This window comes from Oncorhynchus clarkii, chromosome 33 (assembly GCF_045791955.1).
Source record: "Oncorhynchus clarkii lewisi isolate Uvic-CL-2024 chromosome 33, UVic_Ocla_1.0, whole genome shotgun sequence".
In the NCBI taxonomy this organism is placed as follows: Eukaryota; Metazoa; Chordata; class Actinopteri; order Salmoniformes; family Salmonidae; genus Oncorhynchus; species Oncorhynchus clarkii.
The window spans coordinates 182,377-207,943 of NC_092179.1; the positions used below are offsets into that span (position 1 = coordinate 182,377).

The 25,567-nt window shown below is 43.7% G+C and overlaps 2 protein-coding genes across 14 annotated transcripts in view; one reads left to right on the top strand and one right to left on the bottom strand.

Annotated features, from left to right (window-relative positions):
- Positions 1–1,083, top strand: part of LOC139393152 (protein IWS1 homolog) — a 35,738-nt gene extending 34,655 nt beyond the window's left edge. For all 13 annotated transcript variants that reach the window (XM_071141542.1, XM_071141541.1, XM_071141533.1 and 10 more), the window contains one exon: positions 347–1,083. Coding sequence is in view for 6 of the 13 variants with exons in the window: in XM_071141541.1 (XP_070997642.1) it covers positions 347–472 (126 nt within the window). In the remaining 7 variants the exon portion in view is untranslated. The remainder of the gene's footprint in view (positions 1–346) is intronic.
- LOC139393155 (coagulation factor IX-like) lies at positions 489–25,447 on the bottom strand. Its single transcript, XM_071141545.1, has 9 exons — positions 25,356–25,447; positions 24,951–25,073; positions 24,302–24,468; positions 9,936–9,960; positions 9,704–9,817; positions 7,692–7,826; positions 7,328–7,587; positions 2,943–3,057; positions 489–2,420 (listed from the first exon to the last, which is right to left on the bottom strand). Exons 2-9 carry the CDS (start codon positions 25,018–25,020, stop codon positions 1,855–1,857), a joined length of 1,452 nt encoding a protein of 483 aa, XP_070997646.1. The 5' UTR covers positions 25,021–25,073; positions 25,356–25,447; the 3' UTR covers positions 489–1,854.
- Between the last annotated feature and the right edge of the window lie 120 nt (positions 25,448–25,567).

The window sequence follows — 25,567 nt, forward strand, 5'->3', positions numbered from 1 at the left end:
ACGCTGTTGCCAGCCACCTAATAATTTAATAAGTACGCTGGTTTTAAGACATTAGGCTATACCAGCATGCCGCTTGAGTTTCTGTGTCCGGCGTGGGGAATGTGTTACTATTCAACTTAGTGTTGTGTTTTAAATACTAGGGTTTCGAATGCAAAACATTCAAATTTTCATGATTCCAAAGAGTGTTTGTGTCTTGGTAACCTCACTCGCTAGGTTTATAGTGGTGCTACAGTATATTACCACTACGGCAAATATATATATGTTGTCGAAGAAACACTGTTTTAGTGAGTAGTTTAACTTTCTCCTCTCCCGTCACTAATCCTCTCCTCCTCCCTCTGTCTCTCAGGCCCCGGTTAAGAAGGGCATGTCACGGGTGGACAAACAGTTGCGTCGCTTTGCCGACATCAAGCGTATGACAAAGACGGGCCACGCGGTGAAAATCAGCGTCCAGGGCAACCGGATGCCCCTCTGATTTTTAAAACTTCTAGTTTTTTTCAGACTTTTTTTATTTCTCCTTTTTTATATGTTGCTCCTATAGCATGGTCCCAGTTCAAATTGTTCATCATTACTTTCTTGAAGTGATTGGCTACATGAAAGCATAGGCTTCAATTCAGAGCTGTGATTATTCCAAGGAAGGGATGATAGAATAATGCAATTATTTCTTTGATTTGGGCCAGGGTCCCAGTTCTGTGCACTTTAGCCAACTCCTCTAACTAGCATGACAATGTTTAGAAGAGTTGGCTAAAGCACATGGGACCATTCCCTATATAAACCCCCTCAGCCCAGCCAGAATGTATGATAGTGGTGTGGATTCACAGGCTGGTTGGCCTTCGGTCCTCTAGACTGGGATAGATTCAATACGGAGTGTGGAAGATTCACGTTGTAGCGCGATTGAGCAGACATTTAGCGTTTACCAAACATTGCCCTTAAATTGCAATTGCTCCATATTGAATATACATTAGGCCTTCATTGTTTTACTTTGTTTCTGAAGAAGCTGTACAGACTTAGGAGCTTGCCTGTGTGTCTTCACTGTGTGCTGGTTGGTTCCGAAGTTACTTTCCTAATAAAGAGGGTTTCACCAGATCTCTTGATTTCTCTTCTTTATTTGAGAAAGGTTACCTAAGGCCTTGAACTATATCAATCTCATTTCACTACTGTTGATGTCTTAAAAACATGACGCATTGATTTGAGTGAAATAATTCAAACTACTTATTGCAACACATGTACTGTTAAGTTTCAATAACAGTCCTAAAACGTTGCATTACTTGGGGGTACATTGTTTTTAATGGGGCAGGGAAACTGAAAGTGCTCTGGGAACCAAATTATACCTGATTAACAATATGCACAGTTTGTATGTGGTCAAATCTTTAACTTGTAATATGTTATTCACAATAAAATGAAATAAGGTAACTAACTTGTTGAAGCACTATTCATTGCATTTCTATCTGCAATGTTCTGACATGATATGCAGTTATCTGAACGCTCTGTTGCAGTGTATCCTCTGAACTATCTTCTGAACCCCCTGATGCAACTCATTCCATAACTTGTGCATTTCTGTAGAGCTAAATGGATTGGACAGTTGTACCCTATATGGTTTAAATTCCTCCTCAGAAGGCAATTTAATGCGGAGGGCAATTAAAATCTACATAAATTGTTTAGGGGCTAGGGTTTGACTTGGAATTCATTATCAGCCACTCCCAATTTGTTCCTTGTCCCTAACCCTTTGATCTTTGCAGGTGTGTAAGCAGTATGGTAGAAGCGCCACCACTAAACTGCTTGCACCTATCCAGACCCTTCAGATAATCAAAGCGCCAAGGGGTAGGGAATGAATTGGGATTGTCTCCGAGCTGCACCTCAGGTATGTGAACTGTTATGTGCCTGCCTTTCTATAGTATCTTGTATCCAATGCAGGTAGTTCCCTAGCCGGGTGTAGATGCCATACTTCCCCTTGGCGGCACACTTCTCCCCCCAGCTCACCACCCCTGTGAGGAACCAGGTCCCGCGGTAGTTGACCACAAAGGGACCCCCACTGTCCCCACTGCAGGCATCCAAGCTGGCCTCCAGGTAGCCCGCGCAGAACATGTTGTCTGTGATGACCTGCTCCGTGGAGCGGATGCACTTCTGCTGGTCGACCACGGGCAGAGCGACTTTCCTCAGGAAGCGTGAGGAGCGCCCCAGGTACTGTGTGGCACCCCAGCCTGTGACCAAGCCCCTCACATCCTCCCTCTGGAGGTGGTGGGCCAGCTGACCATTGGGAAGGCAGGCGGGCACCGCCACAGGGCTCAGCGCCACAGGGGCAGAGAGGTAGACAAGAGCAATGTCGCTATCGAAGGTGTAGTCATGGAAGTGAGGGTGGACGACGACCTTCGCCACTTTGATCTTCTGCTCGTTTGGGTCGGGACGTCGCTTGTCATAGTCCCCTGTAAAACACAGACAGACAATTTAAACGGGCACAATGGCTCGTCAACATGTTGCACTTGTTGAGTTCTGAGAATATGAAATATACTTATTCATGTCACTAGGGGAGAGCGGGTAATGTATGACATTGACATTATGTCAGGATATGTTTTTGTTAGCCAGGAGGGATCCTCTGGGAGGAGAAGACACAGTCTGGTACCAGGAACCATGACAGCTGTGAGTTTGGGAGGAGTGAGCACTTTGGGGTAGAAGTCAGAGGAAGAACAGATATCACCAAGGTTCTGTCTAGCAACAGATGCATTGGCTGTTCAGATGTGCAGGAGACTCAGAAGGAAGGGTTAAATATCAGTGCTTGTGTGAAATGTCGTCTGATGCAGCTGTATTGACCCCCTGGGAGAACTTGGTTAAGCTTTCATTGTGTTAGGTTCTAATTCTCAGAGTAAAAAAACTCAACGGACACTCAAACTGCTAGAGCATTTGACAGTATGCTCACTACTTCTAAACAGTGGATCACACAGCCTCACCGATAGTCACATGGTCAGGGGTTTCCTGCATGCAGTGTGCGGCACTGACCACCCACCGCTGACTGATCAGAGTTCCCCCGCAGAAGCCATACCCATCCTCCCTCCAGAGCATGACCTGCAGGGACATGGAACAGGTAGGACTAGTATTAGGGGCCTGCCACAAACACTATTGTCATCATCATACACTACATGCATTATGATTTCTGAGATTAGTGCCTGCAGTGCCACAGGGTTGTGTCAGTAGAGCTCCAATCAAGACTATCTTACTAACGGGACATTAAAAATGAAAATTTTATGTTTCATCAAGTTGTGGCTAAACAACGACATGGATAACATGCAGCTGGCTGGGTTTTTGGTCCATCGGCAAGATAGAACAGTCACCTCCGGTAAGACAAGGGGTGACGGTCTGTCTATTTGGTGCACAAAATCTAATATTAAGGAAGTCTCAGTTTTGCTCGCCTGAGGTAGAGTATCTCATGATAAGCTGTAGATCACATTTTTTTCGTAGCTGTCTATTTACCACCGCAAACCCGATGCTGGCACTAAGACGGCAGTCAACGACCTGTGTAAGGCCATAAGCAAACAAGAAAATGCTCACCCAGAGGAGGCGCTCCTAATGGCCGGGCACTTTAATGCAGGGAAAATTAAATCCATTTGACCTAATTTCTACCAGCAACCAGAGGAAAAAATACTCTAGACCACTTTTACTCCACACACACACAGAGATGCTACAAAGCTCTCCCTCCCCCTCCATTTGGCCAATCTGACCATCACGCTATCCTCCTGATTTCTGCTTACAAGCAAAAACTAAAGTAGGAACTACCAGTGACTTGCTCAATAAGGAAGTGGTCAGATGATGCAGATGCTAAGCTACAGGACTGTTTTGCTAGCACAGACTGGAATATGTTCCGGGATTCTTCCGATGGCGTTGAGTACACCACATCAGTCACTGGCTTCATCAATAAGTGCATCGATGATGTCATCCCCACAGTCACTGCACGTACATACCAGAAGCCATGGATGACAGGGAACATCAGCACTGAGCTAAAGGGTAGAGCTGCTGCGTTCAAGGAGCGGGACTCTAACCCGGACGCTTATAAGAAATCCCGCTATGCTTTCCGACGAACCATCAAACAAAGCGTCAATACAGGACTAAGATTGAAAAATACTACACTGGCTCTGATGCTCGTCGGACATGGTAGGGCTTGCAAACTATTACGGACAACAAAGGGAAGCACAGCCGAGAGCTGCCCAGTGACACGAGCCTACCAGATGAGCTAAATAACTTATATGCTCGCTTAGAGGCAAGCAACACTGAAGCATGCATGAGAGCATCAGCTGTTCTGGACAACTGTGTGATCACCCTTTCCGCAGCAGATGTAAGACCTTTAAACAGCAACATTCACAAGGCCGCGGGGCCAGACGGATTACCAGGACGTGTACTCTGAGCATGCGCTGACCAACTGGCAGGTGGCTTCACTGACATTTTCAACCTGTCAACTGAGTCTGTAACACCAACATGTTTCAAGCAGACCAAAGTAACCTGCCTAAATGACTACTAACCTGGTGTACTTACGTCTGTAGCCATGGATTGCTTTGAAAGGCTGGTCATGGCTCACAACACCATTATCCCAGAAACCATAGACCCACTCCAGAAACCCTAAACCCACTCTAATTTGAATACCGCCCCAACAAATCCACATATGCAATCTCTCTTGCACTCTACACTGCCCTTTCCCACCTGCATAAAAGGAACACCTACGTGAGAATGCTATTAATTGATTACAGCTCAGCGTTCAACACCATTAGTGCTCTCAACTCAGCTAAGGACCCTGGGACAAAACACTTCCCTCTGCAACTGGATCCTGGACTTCCGGACGGGTAACCCCCAGGTGGTAAGGGTAGGCAACATCACAACTGCTACGCTGAACCTCAACACAGGGGCCCCTCAGGGGTGCTTGCTCAGTCCCCTCCTGTACACCCTGATCATCCATGACTATGGCCAAGCACGACTCCAACACCATCATTAAGTTTTCTGACGACACAACAGTGGTAGGCCTGATCACCGACAAGGATGAGAGAGCCTATAGGGATGTCAGAGACCTGGTAGTGTGGTGCCAGGATAGCAACCTCTCCCTCAATGTGATAAAGACAAAGGAGAAGATTGTGGACTACAGGAAAGGAGGACCGAGCACGACCCCATTCTCATTGATGGGGCTGTAGTGGAGCAGGTTGAGAGCTTCAAGTACCTTGGTGTCTACATCACCAACAAACTAACATGGTCCAAACACACCAATACAGTCTTGAAGAGGTCACGATCAAACCTATTCCCCCTGAGGAGACTGAAAAGATTTGGTATGGGTCCTCAGATCCTCAAAATGTTTGACAGCTGCACCATCGAGAACATCCTGGCTGGTTGCATCACTGCCTGGAATGACAACTGCTCGGCCTCCGACCGCAAGGCACTACAGAGTGCAGTGCGTACGGACCAGTACATCACTGGGGCCAAACTTCCTGCCATCAAGGACCTCTATACCAGGCGGTGTCAGAAGTAGGCCCTAAAAATTGCCCACGCTACGGCATGGCAAGCGGTACCGGAGCGCTAAGTCTAGGCCCAAAATGCTTCTTAAAAGCTTCTACCCCAAGCCATAAGACTCCTTAACAGCTAATCAATTTGCTACTCAGACTATTTGCATTGTCCCTCCCACCACCATGTTTATGCTGCTGCTACTCTCTGTTTATTATTCATGCATAGTCACTTTACCTCTACCTACATGTACATATTACCTCAATTACCTCGACCAACCTGTGCCCCCGCAGATTGACTCTGTACCGGTACCCGCTGTACAAAGATTCACTTCTGTTTTTATTTTAGTAAATCATTTCTTAACACATATTTTTCTTCAACTGCATTGTTGGTTAAGGACTTGTAAGTAAGCACTTCACTAACATCCTTTTGTATGTGGTACATGTGACAAACAAAATTTGATGTAGTAACCAAAAAAGTGTTAAACAAATAACAATAATATTTTAGATTCTTCAAAGTAGCCACCCTTTGCCTTGATGACAGCTTTGCACAGTCTTGGCATTCTCTCAACCAGCTTCATGAGGAATACTTTTCCAACAGTCTTGAAGGAGTTTCCACAGATGCTGAGCCCTTGTTGGACCGCAGAGTGAAGGAAAAGCAGCCAACTCAACCCAAACCATCTCATTTGGGTTTAGGTCGGGTGATTGTGGAGACAAGGTCATCTGATGCAGCACTCCATTACTCTCCTTGGTCAAATAGCCCTTACACAGCCTGGAGGTGTGTTTTGGATCATTGTCCTGTTGAAAAAACAAATGTCCCACTGAAGCACAAACCAGATGGGTTGGCGTATCGCTGCATAATACTGTGGTAGCCATGCTGGTTAAGTGTGCCTTGAATTCTAAATAAATCACCTACAGTGTCACCAGCAAAGCACCCCCACAACATCACACCTACTCCATGCTTCACGGTAGGAACCACACATGCGGCGATCATCCGTTCACCTACACTGCGTCTCAAAGATACGGCGGTTGGAACCAAAATTCTCAAATTTGGACTCATCAGGCCAAAGGACAGATTTACACCAGTCTAATGTCCATTGCTTGTGTTTCTTGGCCCAAGCAAGTCTCTTATTATTAGTGGTGGTTTCTTTGCAGAAATTTGACCATGAAGGCCTGATTCACACAGTCTCCTCTGAACAGTTGATGCTGAGATGTGTCTGTTACTTGAACTTTTGTTTGGGCTGCCATTTCTGGAATGAACTTCTCCTCTGCAGCAGAGGTAACTCTGGGTCTTCCTTTCCTGTTGCGGTCCTCATGAGAGACAGTTTCAACATAGCGCTTGATGGTTCTTGTGACTGCACTTGAAGAAACTTTCAAAGTTCTTGAAATTTTCCAAATTGACTGACCTACGTCTTAAAGTAATGATGTACTGTCGTTTCGCTTTGTTTATTTGAGCTGTTCTTGCCATAATATGGACTTGGTCTTTTACCAAATAGGGCTATCTTCTATATTCCACCCCTACCTTGTCACAAGACAACTGATTGAGCAAAGAAAGTAGAAGAAAGAAACATGTTAATTTAAATGTATTCCAGGTGACTACCTCCTGAAGCTGTTTGAGAGTATGCCACAAGTGTGCAAAGCTATCAAGGCAAAGGATGGCTACTTTGTAGAATCTCAAATATAAAATACTTTAGCACTTTATTGGTTACTACATTATTTCATAGTTTTGATGTCTTCACTATTATTCTACAATAATAAAAAAATAAACACCCTTTAATGAGTAGGTGTCCCCAAACTTTTGACTGGTACTGTATTTATAAAAAATAATGCCACCTCGTAGCCCTGTGTTGTAGGCCTACCTGCCATGGGCTTCCTCCCTGCCTCTCCAGCTGTCCTCCCACTATCCGGTTGTCTTCATTAGCACCCTCCATGTATTCAGTGCTGTTCCCACCTGGCTGGGTTGAGTTAATCCCAGACAGTCTGGAAGTTGAGTTCCCTTCTACCTCCATGGAGATGTTGAGGTTCCTGTCAGAGTTGCGGAGGGTCAAGGCCTCGGACTCGTCCAGCAGAGAGCGATGCAGGGAAGCCTCACTCTGCTTCTTCCCACAAGGGAACGCCACTGGCAATGAAAATGTACAGTACAGGAAAACCATAACTATCTAGAGCATATGCCTCTAGAGACTGTAAAGAAATAGGTGATTTGTTTTTCAGTGCTTTGTCTACCTGCTTCAGAGCAGGTCTTGCCGTCCTCATCTAACTGGTAGCCCTCTGCACAGCTGCACTGGACCCCTGTGGTGCGCTCCTGGTTGGTGCAGTAATGCAGACAGCCACCATTCTTAAACTGGCACTCAAACACCTCTGGAGGAACAGAACAAGTTTCAACGAAATGGCCATTTTGTGGTATTAGAAGAGTAGAAAATAATTGACTCCTAAATTGTATTTTATTGAGCAGGCAATTAGCTCTTCTTTTTTTAACCTGAAGGATCCTACAGTATCAATCAAAATTAGCGTACAAATACTTCCTACTATAAGTACAGTAATTAGTTTGCTAGCGAGTTTTATAAACAAGTCCTAATTCTATTGTTTAGATAGGGCATTCAGACCCCTGGACTTTTTCCATATTTTGTTACGTTACAGCCTTATTCTAAACAGTGCATGTCAGAACAAGAATCAAGCTATGACAAAGGATTTGTCCGAAAGAGACAGGATTGTGGTGAGGCACAGATCTGGGGAAGGTTACCAAAAAATTTCTACAGAATTGAAGGTCCCCAAGAACACAGCAGCCTCCATCATTCTTAAATGGAAGAAGTTTGGAACCACCAAGACTCTACGTAGAGCTGGCCGCCCGGCCAAACTGAGCAATCGGGGGGGAAGGGCCTTGGTCAGGGAGGTTACCAAGAACCGGATGGTCACACTGACAGGACAACCATCTGTGCAGCACTCTACCAATCAGGCCTTTGTTACAATGTCCAGACGGAAGCCACTACTCAGTTAAAAGGCACCTGAAAGACTCTCATCTGGTCTGATGAAACCAAGATTTAACTATTTGGCCTGAATGCCAAGCGTCACGTCTGGAGTAAATGTGGCACCATCCCTATGGTGAAGCATGGTGGTGACAGCTTCATGCTGTGGGGATGTTTTTCAGTGGCAGGGACTGTGGGAAAGATCGAGGGAAAGATGAACGGCGCAAATACAGAGATCCTTGATGAAAACCTGCTCAAGAGTGCTCATGACCTCAGACTGGGGCGAAGGTTCACCTTCCAACAGGACAACGACCCTAAGCATACAGCCAAGGCAACGCAGAAGTGGCTTGGGAACAAGTCTCAATGTCCTTGAGTGGCACAGCCAGAGTCCGGACTTGAAACGGACTTGAACCCAATTGAACATCTCTGGAGAGACCTGAAAATAGCTGTGCAGCGAAGCTCCCCATCCAACCAGACAGAGCTTGAGAGGATCTGCAGAGAAGAATGGGAGACACTCCCCAAATACAGGTGTGCTACGCTTGTTGGGTCATACCCAAGAATACTCAATGCTGTAATCGCTGCCAAAGGTGCTTCAAAAAAGTACTGAGTAAAGGATCTGAATACGTATTATAATTGATTTTTTTTCTCCAAAAATCTGTTTGCAATGTTATTATTGGGTATTGTGTGTAGATTAATAGATAAAAATAATTTAGAATAACGTAACATAAAATGTGGATAAAGTCAAGGGGTCTGAATACTTTTGTAATATGTTGGTTTCCCCTTAGATGGGAGCAAAATGTGAAAGCAATGTGGAGAGTTCACATTACACTCATTCAACTACGAGAAGGGTTGTACAGTAACTTCTGCAAGTGGTTTTCCAACAACTGTCCTGTAAATTGTCCAGTGAGGTCACATTCACAAAATAATCTGCCGTGCTACAACAGTTGGGACGTGTTGTACAATGATTGTAGACCAGAGGAGGCTGGTGGGATGAGCTATAGTGGGATGAGCTATAGGAGGATGGGCTCATTTTAATGACTGGAATGGAACAGAGTCATATGTTTGATACCGTTCCATTTATGCCATTGCAACCTCCTATATTTCCTCCCATTTGCCACCTCTGTTGTAGACGTGCCAGTGTGAACGGCACCAGTCCTGTAACAAAGCAATATTCAGTGTGGATTCCAGTCTATGACTGGGGTCATGTAATTCAGGAGGTGAGAGTTTATAGACACAGGAAAACAGATGTATTATGACTGAGTAAAACCATACCTATTGCACAGGTTTTCCCATCGTAGCGTGGGGGACACAGACAGAGGTATCCATCCCGATCGATGGTGCAGATTCCTCCATTCTTACATGGGTTGTAGTGGCAAGGATTTAGATCTAATTCACAATTCATACAGAGACATCTCATCACAAGCGTTCCTTTTAAGTGACAATGCGGATTTCTGATATTTTCAAAACAACTGAAAATAATCTAATGAAGCAATACGGTACTCACTCTTATACCTATACCAAAACTCCATCTGTAAGATAAAACAAAAGGGATTACAGTCAGTTTAAATGTGGTATTTTGAGCTGTATGCACTTTAGCCTACTCCTCTGACTATCCTGTCATGTAAGAAGGCCTGGTTACTTACACCTTGCATTAACATGTGAGCGGGGGGGGGTTTAGGGTCATGAAATATTTTGTGAATGAAGGGCGGGTGGGTTGAATAAAGAGAAAACGATGCATAAAAAAATCCATAAATGTATACATTCTTGTGCAATTCATATCTATAGGCTACATTGAGGTTACCTGCCATTAGTGGGTAAGCTTAACAGTGGGTTTTGACCAGAGTCGTAGCTAGCTAGTTGCTCTAGCTAATGTTCTTTTAAAAGAGGCTTTCTCACTTTGATGACAGACTGGCTAAACTGAGAAAAGTCCAGGAACAGTGGTCCAAAACTCATAACATGTATGTTAGCTTATTATTAGTTGTAATAATTAATTAATGCTATGTCAATGTGTTTTTAGAAGGGAGTGTACTAATCTTATGAAGGTATCTGTAAATCATGTGCAATGGAGTGTATGAGGAAGACTCTCTGGAAAATCTGTCTCCCTCCAGCAGGTGGCGTTTTTCGTCCATCAAGCAAGGACTATTTGTATGAAGGTCAATAAGTGTCGAATTTGGTCAACAAAAACATTAATGGTTATTTGATCGAATAGAAGTTGTTTCGATGCATATTCCGACCATTTCTCTTCATTGAATATAGGTGGTTTATGTCACCAACACTCATTGAATATTCAAAAAATGATTACAATAATGAAGCTAGACAGCCCTCTGTGCTGCTTTGTAACTCCCCAGTGTTAGGTTAAGGAGAGACATTTTTAATTTCACCTTTATTTAACCAGGTAGGCCAGTTGAGACAAGTTGTCATTTACAACTGCGACATGGCCAAGATGAAGCAAAGCAGTGCGACAAAAACAACACAATAGAAAAAGCAATATACAGTGTGTGCAAAATGAATTAAAGAGGTAAGGCATTAAATAGGCCAATAGTGGTGAAGTAATTACAATTTAGCAATTTACACTGGAGTGATATGTGCAATTAGAAAATACTGATGTGCAAAAGAGCAGAAAAACAAATATGGGGATGAGGTAGGTAGTTGGTTGGATGGGCAATTTACAGATGGAGCTGCAGCGATCGGTAAGCTGCTCTTACAGCTGACGCTTAAAGCTAGTGAGGGAGATATGTCTCTAATAATTTTTGCAATTCGTTCCAGTCATTGGCAGCAAAAAACTGGAAGGAAAGGTGGCTAAAGGAGGTGTTGGCTTTGGGGATGACCAGTGAAATATACCTGCTGGAGCGTGTGCTACGGGTGGGTATTGCTATGGTGACCAGTGAGCTGAGATAAGGTGGAGCTTTACCTACAAATACTTATAGATGACCTGGAGCCAGTGGGTTTGGCGACAAATATGTAGCGAGGGCCAGCCAACGAGAGCATACAGGTCGCAGTGGTGGGTAGTATATTGGGCTTTGGTGACAAAACGGACAACTTGATATACTGTCAACATGTATCTTGTCAGTACATCAATATATCTTTGGCAGTATTCATGAAATAAAATAGCTTAATTTTACAGACACAGTGGTAGTAAAGTACTGTATGCTTTAATTTAGAGATAAGGCTATTTTTCAGTAACTTCAATTTATCCTCCTTATGCCGCGTTTACATAACATGGCACGAGGTAGACGGCAAACCGGATGTCATTGTTTTCAATGAGAGCACGACGATAAATACTGTTGAGGCTGGCGGTGAATGCCGCCACGGCAGACAGGACTTTCCGCCAAAGTCATATTTTTCCTGCTGTAGTGTTGTTTAATACACCACAGCAACACATACCATCGCACTGGCTTGCTTTTGCCATCACCCTCTTTCTTGCTTTTTTATCCCGCTATGCCAACAGGTATGACGGTTTTTGCGTCCCTCACCTAAACGCAGCATTTACAGGTCAAGAAAGCAACCCAATAGAGCAACTGTGGTTGGTTACTCTCCATCGACTCAAGTCAGAGAAAAGAGCAGGACCAAAGAGTGGAAAGGGAGATATACATTCTGAGACAGCCAAGAGAGTGCTTCATTGAAGACTACCTCCAGAAAAATAAGCATTCTCTTGTGTTGGTTCCATGTCTTGCAGGTAAGTTTGAACCAGTGTTTAACAGAACATACATTTAAATTAAACATCATTAATCAGGGTTGGGCTCTATTCAGAATTTTGAAATGGACTCCTATTCGAATTGAATTGGCCACAGGATATAGTTTGAGTGACAGGAAGTAGCATTTAATTCAGTCAGATATACTGGATATAATGAAGAGATCCTTATGTTGGAATTTCAAAAAATTAAATTCCATTTCCTTTAATAAAAATGTGGTATCTTGTTGACTAATTCAATTCAAACTCAAGATTTTAATTGGAATTTGAGGCATTTTCAATTAAAATCTGAATTGAGCCCAACCCTGGTAAATCAAATCAAATCGAATTTTATTTGTCACATACACATGGTTAGCAGATGTTAATGCGAGTGTAGCGAAATGCTTGTGCTTCTAGTTCCGAAAACGCAGTAATAACCAACAAGTAATCTAGCTAACAATTCCAAAACTACTACCTTATACACACAAGTGTAAAGGGATAAAGAATATGTACATAAAGATATATGAATGAGTGATGGTACAGAGCGGCATAGGCAAGATGCAGTAGATGGTATCAAATACAGTATATACAGATGAGTATGTAAACAAAGTGGCATAGTTAAAGTGGCTAGTGATAAATGTATTACATAAAGATGCAGTAGATAAACATTATGGGGCGGCAGGGTAGCCTAGTGGTTAGAGCGTTGGACTAACAACTGGAAGGTTGCAAGTTCAAACCCCCGAGCTGACAAGATACAAATCTGTCGTTCTGCCCCTGAACACTGTTTCTAGGCCGTCATTGAAAATAAGAATTTGTTCTTAACTGACTTGCCTAGTCATTATATTAAGTAGCATTGTTTAAAGTGGCTAGTGATATATTTTACATCAATTCCCATTATTAAAGTGGCTGGAGTTGAGTCAGTGTGTTGGCAGCAGCCACGCAATGTTAGTGGTCTGATGGCCTTGAGATAGAAGCTGTTTTTCAGTCTCTCGGTCCCAGCTTTGCACCTGTACTGACCTCGCCTTCTGGATGATAGCGGGGTGAACAGGCAGTGGCTCGGGTGGTTGTTGTCCTTGATGATCTTTATGGCCTTCCTGTGACATCGGGTGGTGTAGGTGTCCTGGAGGGCAGGTAGTTTGCCCCTGGTGATGCGTTGTGAAGACCTCACTACCCTCTGGAGAGCCTTACGGTTGTGGGCGGAGCAGTTGCCGTACCAGGCCGACAGGATGCTCTCGATTGTGCATCTGTAGAAGTTTGTGAGTGCTTTTGGTGACAAGCCGAATTTCTTCACCCTCCTGTATTAATGTGATTAGTAATATACTATGTTTTCCATTTAGGATATGCACAGTTGGATGGTCAAGAGTGACGGAGGCCTCGAACTGGACAAAGATTTTTTCTTTAATGAGTCCGACGCAAAGGATATGCTACACTCCGGAGACCAGGCCCAAATCCCAGTCATTTGCGTGAAGAAAAGGCGGAGATACAGAGGGAGAAGATCGGAGTGCCTTGTTAGGATTAATAAGCGAGTTAATAAATCACCATTACCATCGGGTTCTATTGGCCAACGTGCAATCACTGGAAAACTCGATCTGCGGTTGAGACTATCCTACCAACAGGACAATAAAAACTGTAATATATTTTGTTTCACCGAGTCATGGCTGAACGACGAGACGGATAATATAGAGCTGTGCTCTGTCCTGCATTGACAGGACAGAGCAGCTACGTCTCGTAAGACGAGGGGCGGGGATGTGTGTCTATTTTTCAATAACAGTTGGTGCACAATGTCTAATATTAAAGAAGTCTTGCGGTATTGCTTGCCTGAGGTAGAGTACCTCATTATAAGCTGTAGACTACACTATCTACCAAGAGAGTTCTCATCGACATTATTCGTAGCCGTCTATTTACCACGACAAACTGATTCTGGCACTAAGACCACACTCAATGAGCTGTATAAGGCCATAAGCAAACAAGAACATGCTCATCCAGAACCGGCGCTCCTAGTGGCCTGGGACTTTAATGCAGGCAAACTTAAATCTGTTTTACCTAATTTCTACAAGCATGTTACATCAACCAGAGGGGAAAAAACCTCTAGACAACCTTTACTCCACACACAGAGATGCATACAAAGCTCTCCCTCCATTTGGCAAATCTGACCATAATTCAATCCTCCTGATTCCTAATTACAAGCGAAAACTAAAGCAGGAAGTACCAGTGACTCACACAATACGGAAGTGGTCAGATGACGCGGATGCTACGTTACAGGACTGTTTTGCTAGCACAGACTGGAATATGTTCCGTGATTCATCCAATGGCATTGAGTATACCACCTCAGTCATCGGCTTCATCAATAAGTGCATTGACGACATCGTCCCCACACTGAGCGTAAGTACATATCCCAACCAGAAGCCATGGATTCCGTGCAGTGTTCGCATCGAGGTAAAGGCTAGAGCTGCCGCTTTCATGGAGCAGGACACTATAATTCAGACACTTATAAGAAATCCCGCTATGCCCTCAGACGAACCATCAAACAGGCAAAGCGTGAATACAGGACTAAGATTGAAGCCTACTACACTGGCTATGACGCTGGCCGGATGTGGCAGGGCTTGCAAACTATTACGGACTACAAAGGGAAACACAGCCACGAGCTGCCCAGTGACGCAAGCCTACCAGACAAGCTAAGTGCCTTCTATGCTCGCTTCAAGGCAAGCAACACTGAAGAATGCATGAGAGTTGACTGACATTGTTTAGCCATGAATGGCTCACGAACGGTGAGCTGCCCTGAATCTATTAAAACTTATATTTCACTAACTTCACATTTTAGAGAAATGGGTGAATCCTTCTCTGCCTACGGATCTTTGGATTTTTACTTTTGGCCTGGCACAAGTAATGTTGAGATATTCACACTGGTCCAACTTAGATTGCTTGTCAAAGGATATTTGATACAATGTATACTTTTGGAACTTTAACCATTTGCATGAATTAACATGGGTTTGAATGAGAACCATACACTGGTTGCTATTCAAAATTGTCCTGCTCCTGCTCCAAGCTATAAGACAACTTTAAAACGTTCAGGCTATCCTAACTTCAAATTCTCTAAAACCTTTATAAACTATACAAAAATGAATTAGCACAAAATATCACACCAACAGTAACTCTTGATCTGTTCAAGCTAGAGACACCAACCAAATAACATGTTCAGGCTATCCTAACTTTATCAATTATAACCAGGGTTTGGAACAAATTATTTTCCAATAATTTAATTCTGAACAGAACCATTCTTTTTTAAATTCAGTTCCACTGTTCCGACAAGCAAAATTAAGTTCTGAACCGGTTCTAACAACAACAAGTTCTGGTTTATATCATTCCTTTCTGTTATTTGTTAAACCTCTGAAGTATATATATATTTTTTTACATTTAGCTCAACATTAAACTACTTCACCAATCAGATAGAGCAGCTTGCTGTGGAGCAGGTAAGCGATTCAATATGTATAGGAAAGTAGTTAAAAGCAAATTGTATTTTGAAGTAACAGCATGGTTTAATCATGCTGAGCAGGTTCGAATTATCACGCCGTGTAGGCATGTTTTGCATCGGCTGAAAGTTGATTGGATTTGGAACCAGGTTGCCACCAGGGCATGATCCAGGTGCCCAATTCAAAGCCTACTGAGATGTTGGCTCAAAACAAAAGTGACGTAATTAAGCACGTGTAGTAATTAAGCACTGTAAAGTCCATGGAGAATAAAAGCACCTCCTCCCAGCTGCCCACTGCACTGAGGCTAGGAAACACTGTCACCAACGATAAATCCACTATACTTGAGAATTTCAATAAACATTTTTCTACGGCTGGCCATGCTTTCCACCTGGCTACCCCTACCCTGGTCAACAGCCCTGCACTCCCCACAGCAACTCGCCCAAGCCCACCTCATTTCTCCTTCACCCAAATCCAGATAGCTTATGTTCTTAAAGTCCTGCAAAACCTGGACCTGGACCTACAAATCAGCCGGGCTAGACAATCTGGACCCTCTATTTTTTTTAATTATCTGCCGAAATTGTTGCAGCCTCTATTACTAGCCTGGCCAACCTCTCTTTCGTATCGTCTGAGATTCCCAAAGATTGGAAAGCTGACGCGGTCATCCCCCTCTTCAAATGGGGAGACACTCTAGACCAAACAAAACGATTACCAACCATTTAGAATCTCACCGTACCTTCTCCACTATGCAATCTGGTTTCAGAGCTGGTCATGGGGTGCACCTCAGCCACGCTCAAGGTCCTAAACGATATCATAACCGATCAGAGACTTACTGTGCAGCCGTATTCATCGACCTGGCCAAGGCTCTCGATTCTGTCAATCACCACATTCTTATTGGCAGACTCAACAGCCTTGGTTTCTCAAATGACTGCCTCGCCTGGTTCACCAACTACTTCTCTGATAGAGTTCAGCGTGTCAAATCGGAGGGCCTATTGTCCGGACCTCTGCCAGTCTCTACGGGACTGCCACAGGGTTCAATTCTCGGGCCGACTCTCTTCTCTGTATACATCAATGATGTCGCTCTCGCTGCTGGTGATTCTCTGATCAACCTCTACGCAGACAACACCATTCTGTATACTTCCGGCCCGTCCTTGGACACTGTGCTATCTAACCTCCAAACGAGCTTCAATGCCATACAACACTCCTTCCGTGGCCTCCAACTGCTCTTAAACGCAAGTAAAACCAAATGCATGCTTTTCAACCGTTCGCTGCCTGCACCCGCACGCCTGACACGCCTAAAGCCAACACCTCATTTGGCCGCCTTTCGTTCCAGTTCTCTGCTGCCTGTGACTGGAATGAATTGCAAAAATTGCTGAAGTTGGAGACTTTTATCTCCCTCACCAACTTCAAACATCTGCTATCTGAGCAGCTAACCGATCGCTGCAGCTGTACATAGTCTATCGGTAAATAGCCCAACCATTTTTACCTACCTCATCCCCATACTGTTTTTATTTATTTACTTTTCTGCTCTTTTGCACACCAATATCTCTCTACCTGTACATGACCATCTGATCATTTATCACTCCAGTGTTAATCTGCAAAATTGTAATTATTCGCCTACCTCCTCATGCCTTTTGCACACAATGTATATAGACTCTCCTTTTTTTCTACTGTGTTATTGACTTGTTAATTGTTTACTCCATGTGTAACTCTGTGTTGTCTGTTCACACTGCTATTCTTTATCTTGACCAGGTCGCAGTTGCAAATGAGAACTTGTTCTCAACTAGCCTACCTGGTTAAATAAAGGTGAAATAATAAAAAAAAAAAAATTTCCCAATGAAAAATTCTAACATTTATGTTATGGAAAAGAGATTTCTGGAAGATAAACAATGCCCTGTTGACAAAATGATCGAGTGGCACAGATTACTGCTTTAGAATGCTGCTCCTGCCTCCCCACTTTTGACCAAAGCTTTTGTGTGCAGAGCAGTACTATAATTAAAAACGTCTTCACTTTTTGTAGTTACATCTCATCAGTAAACTACAGTAACCTATGCTTCAGAGGGGAGAGACAGGTAGTTTACACACAAACACCGGCAATAATTTCCAGCTGGCAGGCAGACGCTGGAATACATTTCTGAGTGACAGACTGAGGGCTCTGTGTAGGCGCTTGGAACTTAAAATGAAGTTATTAACCAGTTCCCATGCTTTCAAAATGACAGTTCTGCCCAGGAACAGTATAGATCACTTTCGTCTTCTGTTCTGTTCCTCAAATAATTGAAGGAGGTGAGTGCTGCTTCTTGGGAACAGGAACAATGGTGGCCCTCTTGAAGCATGTGGGAACAGCAGACTGGGATAGGGATCGATTGAATATGTCCGTAAACACACCAGCCAGCTGGTCTGCACATGCTCTGAGGGAGCGGCTGGGGATGCCGTCTGGGCCTGCAGCCTTGCGAGGGTTAACACGTTTAAATGTTTTACTCAACTTTAGTCTGCCTGGGAGCAAGACATCCTGGTCCGTGACTGGGCTGGTTATCTTTTTGTAATCCGTGATTGACTGTAGACCCTGCCACATACCTCGTGTCTGAGCCGTTGAATTGCGACTCTACTTTGTCTCTATACTGACGCTTAGCTTGTTTGATTGCCTTGCGGAGGGAATAGCTACACTGTTTGTATTCGGTCATGTTTCCGGTCACCTTGCCCTGATTAAAAAGCAGTGGTTCGCGCTTTCAGTTTCACGCGAATGCGTGAACGCTGGTCCGACCGAAGTCGGACCAGCGTTGAACAGACCTCAGCGTGGGAGCTTCTTGTTTTAGCTTCTGTCTGTAGGCAGGGAGCAACAAAATGGAGTCGTGGTCAGCTTTTCTCTTATTGAGTTCAACTCTGATATTGTCCTTTTTGCCTCAGTGGATTGACATTGCAGTTTAGTGCCCATGTTCCCAAAAGCATTTGGCGATTGGCATGTATTTTGCGACAGACAGTTCCAGTTGTTATTCGGTTTTCACCAACACCAAACTCAGAGCAGAATTGTGTTAGTGGAAATGAAAACTGCCCTCAAAATAGTATGTTACTCCGCATCGCTGATTGGTCAGTTCAGTGCTGGTAAACCACTTGTTTCTGATTGGCTAGCTTCACAAGCCTAATGCGCCTGAACGGTATCTCGCTGGCTGTGCGAAAATGCTCACGAATCAACGATGACTGAACCCACAAGTGCCGGCTATGTTGTGCATGATGATTGTGAGGCACTACACAAATTCAAGAGTCAAGACGGGGACTTCAAATATGGCACTTCAAGGGAACTACTGTTTAGAATAGTACTGAAATCTGGGCGCTGACTGTAGGTCTATAACCTTTCACATAGCCTAATATAATATGAACTCCTGCAGAATGAAGCATTTTTTTTTTGCAGTAAAATTATACACAAAATGTACATTATGACATGGGAAAAGGAGTGGAGAAATATTATTGATTTATTTCAGCATCTTGAGAGAATGATTGTGCGGTTAGGGACCCTCTGTAAAGGTGCCATCTTTATCAGTATCATACAAACTGATAGTATTTCACCACAAAAATATGTATCCAAGCCGAACTGAAATCTTATCAGAAACATGTTGGGTCGTTTTCACTGATTTTTATTTCCTTAAAACAGGTCAAACTGATGTCATTTGGACATTTTTCACAATCTTTCCTGTTTTTTTATTTTATTTTTATTGCATTTTCCTGCTCGGTCCCGAAACGTCTACTGCGCGAGAGAAGCAGAAAAGTTTACCGATATCAACTAGAAATTTAAGCATTCACATTATTCAGGTGAGCAAGGTTTTATTTAGTGTTCTAGGGCAGTAATGACGGAAGAGAAACTGCATACATCTAATTAAAGACAAGTTGACTGACAAATAGCCTGCCAAAATGTCGGAAATGAGCACACATTTTTGCGTACACCAGTGGTTCCCAAACATTTATAGTCCCGTACCCCTTCAAACGTTCAACCTCCAGCTGTGTATCCCCTCTAGCACCAGGGTCAGCGCACTCAAATGTTGTTTTTTGCCATCATTGTAAGCCTGGCACACTATACGATACATTTATTAAACATAAGAATGAGTGGGAGTTTTTGTCACAACCCGGCTCATGGGAAGTTGCAGAGCTCTTATACGACCAGGGCACAAATAATAATATAATAACAATCAATAATTTTGCTATTTATTTAACCATCTTACATATAAAACCTTTTTTGTTCATTGAAAATTGTGAATTACTGCGATGGGTGTGCTTGAAAGGATGCACATAACTATGCAATGTTGGGTTGTATTTGAGGGAGTCTGTCTTAAATCATTATCCACACACAGTCTGTGCTTGTATTTAGTGACAGTGCTAGTGAGGGCCGAGAATCACTCTCACATAGGTGCGCGATTGGTCAAGGCAAGATACTCTGAGCGCATCCAATTTAAATCCAATTTGCAATTTTGATGAGGCTCTCTTGTTCAGATATAGGTAAGTGAACTGGAGGCAGGGCATGAAAGGGATAATGAATCCAGTTGTTTCTGTCATCTGTTTCAGGAAAGTACCAGGTGCTTCGCTATATCACATTTGACAATGTCCGTAAGCATGAGTTAATTTGAACACAAAAAAATCATACAATGATGGAAAGACCTGTGTGTTGTCCTTGTTAATGCAGACAGTAAAGAGCTCCAATAGCAATTTTGTCCCGCACATTGTATAGAGTTGCGTAGAGTTCCTGAATTCTAAGATTCAGATCATTCAGACGAGAGAACACATCACCCAGACGTCATCATGCAAGCGGTCAGACAAGTGAAAATTATGGTCAGTAAAGAAAACTTTAAGCTTGTCTCTCAATTTAAAAAATACATGTCAATTTGCCCCTTGATAGAGCATTTCTGTATGTTGTAAAAGCGTTACATGGTCGCTGCCAATATATTTTCATAGTGCAAAAAATACACAAGAGTTCAGGGACCTTGCTTTAACAAAGTTAACCATCTTCACTGTAGTGTCCAAAGCGTCTTTCAAGCTGTCAGACATTCCCTTGGAAGCAAGAGATTCTGGTGGGTACTGCAATGTACTCAAATGGCATCGGGAGCAACTGCTTGAAAGTGTGTTACCACTCCACTATGTCTCCCTGTCATGGCTTTTGCGCCATCAGTACAGATGCTCACATGAGCAGCATCTACGGTTTGCTACATATGGACCGTTAGTGGAATTCCTGCGAGAGAGTAATGGTTAATGTGATTGGATGTTAATTATTTGACTAGGCTACCTGTATTTGACATCGTGTTGTTATTTCGCTGAACACCAGATGGTTTAATTTGATTTTTGGCAGTGAAACGAGGCTATTCAGGTGAGAAAAAAACCTCAACCAAATGTATAGCCATGTTGGAAAATATAAATGGACTGTTTGAAAATGTGAAGAAAATAAATGTCGTACCCCCGAAGGCATTGCGCGTACCCCAGTTTGGGAATACCTGCTGTAGATCACCTTTACTCCACACACAGAGATCCGTACAAAGCTCTCCATCGCTCTCGATTTGGCAAATCTGAGCAGAATTATATCCTCCTGATTCCTGTTTACAAGCTAAAATTTAAGCAGGAAGCACCAGTGACGATCAATAAAAAAAGGGTACACCACATCGGTCACTGGCTTCATCAATAAATGCATTGATGACGTCGTCCCCACAGTGACTGCACATACATACCCCAACCAGCAGCCATGGATTACAGGCAACATTCGTACTGAGCTAAAGGTTAGAGCTGTCACTTTCAAGGAGCGGGACTCTAACGCGGAAGCTTATAAGAAATCCCACTATTCCCCCCGACGAACCACCAAACAGGCAAAGCATCAACACAGGACTAAAATCGAATCCTCTACACCAGCTCCGACGCTTGTCGGATGTGGCAGGGCTTGCAAACTATTACAGACTACAAAAGGAAGAGAGAGCTGTTCAGTGACACGAGCCTACCAGATGTGTTAAATTACTACTATGCTCACTTTGAGGCAAGTAACACTGAAACATGCATGAGAGCATCAGCTGATCTGGAACAACTGTGTGATCACGATATCCGGAGCAAATGTGAGTAGGACCTTTAAACAGGTCAACATACACATACGGATTACCAGGACGTGTACACCGAGCATGCGCTGACCAACTTGCAAGTGTCTTCACTGACATTTTCAACCTCTCCGTGTCTGTAATACTAACATGTTTCAAGCAGACCACCATATTCCCTGTGACCAAGAACACTAAGGTAACCTGCCTAAATGACTAACCCGTATCACTCACGTCTGCAGCCATAAAGTGCTTTGAAAGGCTGGTCATGGCTCACATCAACACCATTAACCCAGAATGCTATTCATTGACTATAGCTAAGCGTTCAACACCATAGTGCCCTTAAATTTCATCACTAAGCTAAGGTCTATGGGATTAAGCACCTCCCTCTGCAACTGGATCCTGGACTTCCTGACGGGCCTCCCCCAGGTGGTAAGGGTAGGCAACAACACAACTGCCACACTGATCCTCAACATGGGTGCCCCTCAGAGGTGCGTGCTCAGTCCCCTCCTGTACTCCCTGTTAACTCATGACTGCAAGGCCAGGTCTGACTCCAACACTATCATTAACTTTGCAGATTACACAACAGTGGTAGGCCTGATCACCGACAATGACGAGACAGCCTATTGGTGAGGAGGTCAGAGACATGGCCATGTGGTGAAAGGATAACAGCCTCTGCCTCAATGTGATCAAGACAAAGGAGAAGATTGTGGACTACAGGAAAAGGAGGACCGAGCACGCCCCCATTCTCATCGGCGGGGCTGTAGTGGAGCAGGTTGAGAGCTTCAAGTTCCTTGTTGTCCACATCACCAACAAACTAACATGGTCCAAGCACACCAAGACAGTCGTGAAAAGGGCACGACAAAACCTATTCCCCCTGAGGAGACTGAAAAGATTTGGCATGGGTCCTCAGGTCCTCAAAAGGTTCTACAGCTGCACCATCGAGAGCATCCTGACGGTTTGCCTCACTGCCTGGTATGGCAACTGCTCGCCCTCTGACCTCAAAAGACTACAGAGGGTAGTACGTATGGCCCAGTACATCACTGGGGCCAAGCTTCCTGCCATCCAGGACCTCTATACCAGGCGGTGTCAGCGGAAGGCATAGACTGTTTTCTCTGCTACCACACGGCAAGCGGTACCGGAGCGCCAAGTCTAGGACCAAGAGGCTTCTATAAAGAGCTTCTAAACCTCCAAGCCATAAGACTCCTGAACATCTAATCAAATGGCTACCCAAACTTTTACGCTGCTGCTACTCTGTTATTATCTATACATAGTCACTTTTAAAAACTCCACCTACATGTACATATTACCTCAATTACCTCGACTAACCGGTGCCCACGCACATTGACTCTGTACCGGTACCCCCTGTATATAGCCTCGCTATTACTATTTTACTGCTGCTCTTTAATTGTTTGTTACTTTTATTTCTTATTTTTAGGTATTTTTCTTAACTTAATTTTTCTTAACTGCATTGTTGGTTAAGGGCTTGTAAGTAAGCATTTCACTGTAAGGTTTATTTGGCGCATGTGACATAACATTTTAGTTGATCTGCTGACCCAAGCAAACAGAGAGATTTTCATGGCCCTCTGTGTCCAGAACGAACGCTGTGCAAAAACTTGGGTAGGGCGAGAGCTTTGAGCAAAAGCAAACAACTCCCCCTGCAAGGGGAGGCCCTTCTCTCGTCAACGGTTATTTATTTATTTTACCTTTATTTAACTAGGCAAGTCAGTTAAGACAAGTCAGTTAACAAATTCTTATTTTCAATGACGGCCTAGGAACAGTGGGTTAACTGCCTATTCAGGGGCAGAACGACAGATTTGTACCTTGTCAGCTCGGGGAAATGAACTTGCAACCTTTCGGTTACTAGTCCAACGCTCTAACCACTAGGCTTACCCTGCCGCCCCGCCCCGTTATGTGGAAGCTACTATATTGGCCTATAAAAGCAAGGGTTTACAGCCTCCAGAGGGCCTAAGGGCTAACTCCATCAGAGGTATGGCTCTTGGGCACTGTTCAAAGGCATCTCCTTGCATGAGATTTGCTATATGGCTTGTTGGGGGATGCCCTCATACGTTTATGAGGTTCTATCGACTAGCTGTCACTGCACCCTCTTTTGTGCATATTGTCCTTAGCGTCGGGACCTCCGAGGGTTGATATTGAGAGTACCTGGCTTCGGCGAGCGTGTTCGATATGGGAGTTGGTCTTATCACACTAGTGAGATGTCAAAACAAATAATTGAAAGAGAACTAAAGGCTACTTGTGTAACCCCAGTCCTCTGATATTATGAGTGAGACATCTAACCACATTCACCTAACTTGCAAGATCAGAGGTCAGGCGGGTGACTCTTTAGTATGAGGTGAAGGGCTTCGATAGACGTATATGATTGGTTCTTCAAGATACTTAGGAGATTCTGGTTAATTCCACTAGTGAAATGTCTCACTCATAATATCAGATTACCGGGGTTACGCAAGTAACCATAAATTTGTCTTCCAGTCAAGATGATCCAATCACTATATAATCAAGGCTCGGTGAGTCTACACATGGTATTAAAATGTATCTCTTATTGGTCCACTGTGACACATGTTAGCGCAAAGTATAAACAGAGCGTTCATAAGCTCTGGTCCAGGGCATCAGTGCGCATTCCCTAGACCAGAACTTTCATGTGATGGCGCTATTCTAGTACCGTCTTCTCCTTGGTCTGGAAGATCTCGGCAGCCTCCTCCTGGGAGCAGGTTTCCTCATAGCACTCCCGCTCCAGGTTGCCGGGCATCATCTCCTCAAGGAAGAAGTTGGCCCTGGGCCGCCGGGGCCCTCGGAGCAGCTGCCCTGCATCCCTCTGCTCCAGAAACACTGGGTACAATGGATTAGGGTGAAGTCGCAACTAGACGTTGATCTTGAATCAATTTAGCATTTTCCCCACTTATGGTTAAAGTTAAGATTGGGGGATGGGAAGCTGATCCTAGATCTGTACCTAGGGGGAACTTCACCGCAGAGCGGGCACAATGCTTTAGTCATGTGTGGATCCGTTGGTAAGAGCATGACACTAACAATGGCAGGGTTGTGGGTTCAACTCTCGCAGTGATCACAACACATAAAACATGTTGGCATATGTAAGCTGCTTTGAAAAAAAAGTGTCTGAGATTTGCTGGTTTTAGTTGTGTAGCTTAATCATATTACTGAATTTAGTTATATTTTAATGTATGACACCCATCACAAATGTAAATATCTCAATAAGTATCTAGTAAGCTGGAATTGAGGTGGTTTAATTAAAGATTGCAAATACAGTACAATAAATGGGCACGTTCCACTCTGACTACAAGGTGAGGTGTTACCTTTTGATTCAAACAGGGAACAGACAAAAACCAGAAGTACTGTAAGGAGCCAACCGTCAGACTGTGACATTCCTCCGCTCCAGGTAGAAGTTGAAGGGGTGAACTGGGATCAGCTAGACTTTTCTGTGTGGACACAAGTATACAAAATAGTAAGAAAGGCAGGAACTGGAATAGTAAACCAGGACAGCTTTATCCATATTACCACATAGAATTTCCTTGGTAAAACAACCAAATTGACAGCGCTAATCCTTTTGCAGTTGTGGTCTGAATTTCTGAGAATCCTATTGTTGTCTTTATTTAATCAGTGTCCATGTAGTACATACTTTGAGATATCTACTCTGTGCCTGGAGCACACATTACCCCTTCAGATTACTAATCAAGATGTAGTTATGAGAAATAACCTACCGTTTTCTGTGGGTGTCTGCTAAAATGGTGGCTTTTCCCCACAAGCTCGGATATTGATCTTTAACGTGATTCTAAATGTTGACATAGTGAATCATTGGCACTAACCAGGGCAGCGTTCAAGGCACTCAACAGTTTTTCACTATTCATCATACTATTCATTTATCATGTCTGCTTCTAAAGTATCATGAGACTGAATGTCTTAATGAAAAAAA